This window comes from Phytophthora parasitica (genome assembly GCF_000247585.1).
Source record: "Phytophthora parasitica INRA-310 unplaced genomic scaffold supercont2.21, whole genome shotgun sequence".
In the NCBI taxonomy this organism is placed as follows: domain Eukaryota; phylum Oomycota; class Peronosporomycetes; order Peronosporales; family Peronosporaceae; genus Phytophthora; species Phytophthora nicotianae.
Genome location: NW_008649007.1, coordinates 681,304 through 684,433, shown reverse-complemented (window position 1 = coordinate 684,433; position 3,130 = coordinate 681,304). Strand labels below are relative to the sequence as shown.

General features: G+C 52.1%; 1 protein-coding gene across 1 annotated transcript; it reads right to left on the bottom strand.

Moving 5' to 3' along the window:
• Nucleotides 1-376: 376 nt before the first annotated feature.
• Nucleotides 377-2,174, bottom strand: PPTG_09888 (enolase). The gene has a single exon (XM_008905677.1). It carries the CDS (start codon nt 2,006-2,008, stop codon nt 635-637), a length of 1,374 nt encoding a protein of 457 aa, XP_008903925.1. The 5' UTR covers nt 2,009-2,174; the 3' UTR covers nt 377-634.
• Nucleotides 2,175-3,130: the final 956 nt, after the last annotated feature.

Genomic DNA, 3,130 nt, shown 5'->3' with positions numbered 1-3,130 from the left:
TCGATGCAATTCGGAACCCAAGGCGTGGCAAACGATTCGTGGGACCTGGGTCAGGAGCTCTACTGAGCTGGTCCTGGCTCGAGGGAATGCCATTTGTACCTGTTGATGGTCCCGGAATTCGGCCTATGCACTGCAGTGCTTGACAATTTGTCTGGCAAATGGCATGCTCGCCAATGTTTACACCACAGTGCGAACCCACACAGCCTAGTTGGCTTTACGTCAGACCTCTATGATTGCAATCTGTACATGAGCGTGTTACTAGCTCCAATACAAGAGCTAACAATATCTATCTAAACTACAAGCGTTGTGGATAAGCCCTGTACCCATGTACACGTAGCTGGAGTCGTCGCATTCCTGACTGACGACCCAGCCTGCAATTCGATTTCGCTGTTCGCAAAGTCACTGGGACCAAAATGTACTGAATGAAGTTTCGATAAAACTTACTTAAATAAGTTAGTCCACTCTAACGAACATTTTGTGTAACCCACACAAAATAAAGCAAGGTTCATATCAACTGTAGGGATCAACTGAGTGCAATCCTTCTGTCAACACCCGACGACATTGCCATTCACCCAATCTACGCGGAGCGGCTCTAGCCTTGCTCGCCGCTTTAATACATTTGATGTGTAGCTGTTTACATCTTGGAAGGGTTACGGAAGTGCTTGCCGGCGTACTTGGCGTCGCTGCCGAGGGCCTCTTCAATACGCAGCAGCTGGTTGTACTTGGCCAGACGCTCCGAGCGGCACGGGGCTCCAGTCTTGATCTGACCAGTGGCCAGACCCACCGCCAGATCGGCGATGTACGAGTCCTCGGTCTCACCACTGCGGTGCGACGTCATAACGCCCCAGCCGTTCTTCTGGGCGAGGGCGACGGCGTCCACGCTCTCGGTCACGCTGCCGATCTGGTTCACCTTGAGCAGCAGGGCGTTGCAGGCCTTCTTGTCCAAAGCCGTGGCGATACGCTTGGGGTTCGTGCACAGCAGGTCGTCGCCCACAATCTGCACCTTGTCACCGATACCAGCGGTGAAGGACGAGTAGTGTGTCCAGTCATCCTGGTCGAACGGGTCCTCAATGCTGATAATCGGGAACTCCTTGGCCAGATCCTTGTACAGTTGGCCCAGCTCCTCGCCGGTCAAAAGGTCCGACGAGTTCTCAGACTTGAAGTCCAGGTCGTACTTGCCGTCCTTGGTCAGGAACTCCGACGAGGCAACGTCCATGCCGATGCCGATCTTGCCGTCGTAGCCAGCCTTGCTAATAGCAGTCATCAGCAGCTCAACACCTTCGCGGTTGCTCTGAATGTTGGGGGCGAATCCACCTTCGTCGCCGACGTTAGTGGCATCCTGGCCGTATTTCTTCTTGATGACGCTCTTGAGCTGGTGGTACACCTCGCAGCCCATGACCATGGCCTCCGAGAAGCTCTCAGCGCCCGTAGGCAGCAGCATGAACTCCTGGAAAGCCAATTTGTTGCCAGCGTGCGAGCCGCCGTTGATCACGTTGAAGCTGGGCACGGGAAGGACCAGGTTCTTGTTGCCGATGAGGTCAGCGAAGTGCTGGTAGAGCGGGACGCCCTTGGCCGTGGCACCAGCCTTGGCCACAGCGAGCGACACGCCCAGGATGGCGTTGGCGCCCAGCTTGCCCTTGTTTTCCGTGCCGTCGATCTCGCGCATGAGGTTGTCGATGTCGCGCTGCTTGGTCGGGTCGGCGCCGATGAGCTTGGGGGCCAGCACGCTCTTGACGTTCTGCACGGCCTGCTGCACACCCTTGCCAGCGTAGCGCTTGCCGCCATCGCGCAGCTCCACGGCCTCGTGGATGCCCGTGGAGGCGCCCGAAGGAACCGAAGCGCGGAAGATCTCGGTGCTGCCGGACAGCGTCAGATCCACCTCAACCGTGGGATTGCCGCGGCTGTCGATGATCTCACGCGCGTGGATGGATTGAATCGTACTGGCGTTGCGGACAGCGCCGGTGGCGGTCGTGGCCGCGCGACGCAGAGCGGACGTACGAGCGAGCATTACGAGAAGAAGAAGGGGCTGCTGTGTGGAGCTTGGAGCAAATAGCAGAGTGAAACGGCTCGGAGCTGGTGGACGGAGTTGAGCTCCTCCAAGCAGAAGATTTGCGCACTCACCCGACGGCACAACGCATATAATGCGAAGGTGCAGAGGTCGTTGAGTATTTGCTATCAAAATCAAGTTTAGTAAATTTATAGATTTGATATTGAAATCATTGAAGCAAACAAGAATCAATGTAAGGAGGATTTATAAGGAGAATCATCAGCTATTAAGGGTAGCAGTGACAGAGATTCGTGATCTATGTACCGGTGATGTGGTATGGCAGTGAGTTTTTCAACCAATTAAAAGAAAATACGGTAAATTGTTGACCTATCAATGGCCGATAAACGGATCTTGAAGCACGAAACCCAAGCACCAAAGTTGCTTGCTCATTCATCAGCGCGCCTGTAGGATTTGAAGTGGTTCCAGAGATTGGAGTCCAGAACAAGCAGCCCAGGTATGATCACCAACAGATTCCGCGCGTCATTGTATCGAAGTGTCGAGGATTCGCACCGACCAAGACACGATGAGAAGTCCACGTTCGGTCATTATTAATGTCACTGGTGTTTTGGTGTAGCTCGATGAGATGAAGACATACATGTACAACAAAGAATGGTCGTTTTGCAAGTCCGGTGTTGATGATGCACGCACAGCTTGGTGGCGGCTAAAAGTGAGCAAAGGGCTGATGGAGGCAAGAGAATATCTGATACCGACGTTTAGTGCGGATATTCAGAAGCAAAACAAAGTGGGGAAGTGGCAGGACAATAAAATACTGCTCGCACATTCTAATCGTCCAAAATAAATAATTCCACACAAAATATCGATTTTCTGTTTTGACCACTTATTTATCGGAATCCCTGTTTAGAGGAGATATGATAGTTAAACGATGTAGATACGCTTCATTTGAAGCGATTGTAAAATGACAGAAAGAATCTAATTTTTTGTCCTGGGAATTTCTGTAATATGTGTCAGAATTTGTTGAATGCCCAGATGCTGCGGCTGCGAAGCAGGCGTTGACAACGGATGTTGCCTTAACTCTTGAATAGGGGTTCACTTTGCTATACCTCGGAGCTTATTTAAAAGATA

Excerpts from the sequence above, each read along its gene's own strand:
- PPTG_09888 (XM_008905677.1), bottom strand. The coding sequence starts at position 2,008 with ATGCTCGCTCGTACGTCCGCTCTGCGTCGCGCGGCCACGACCGCCACC.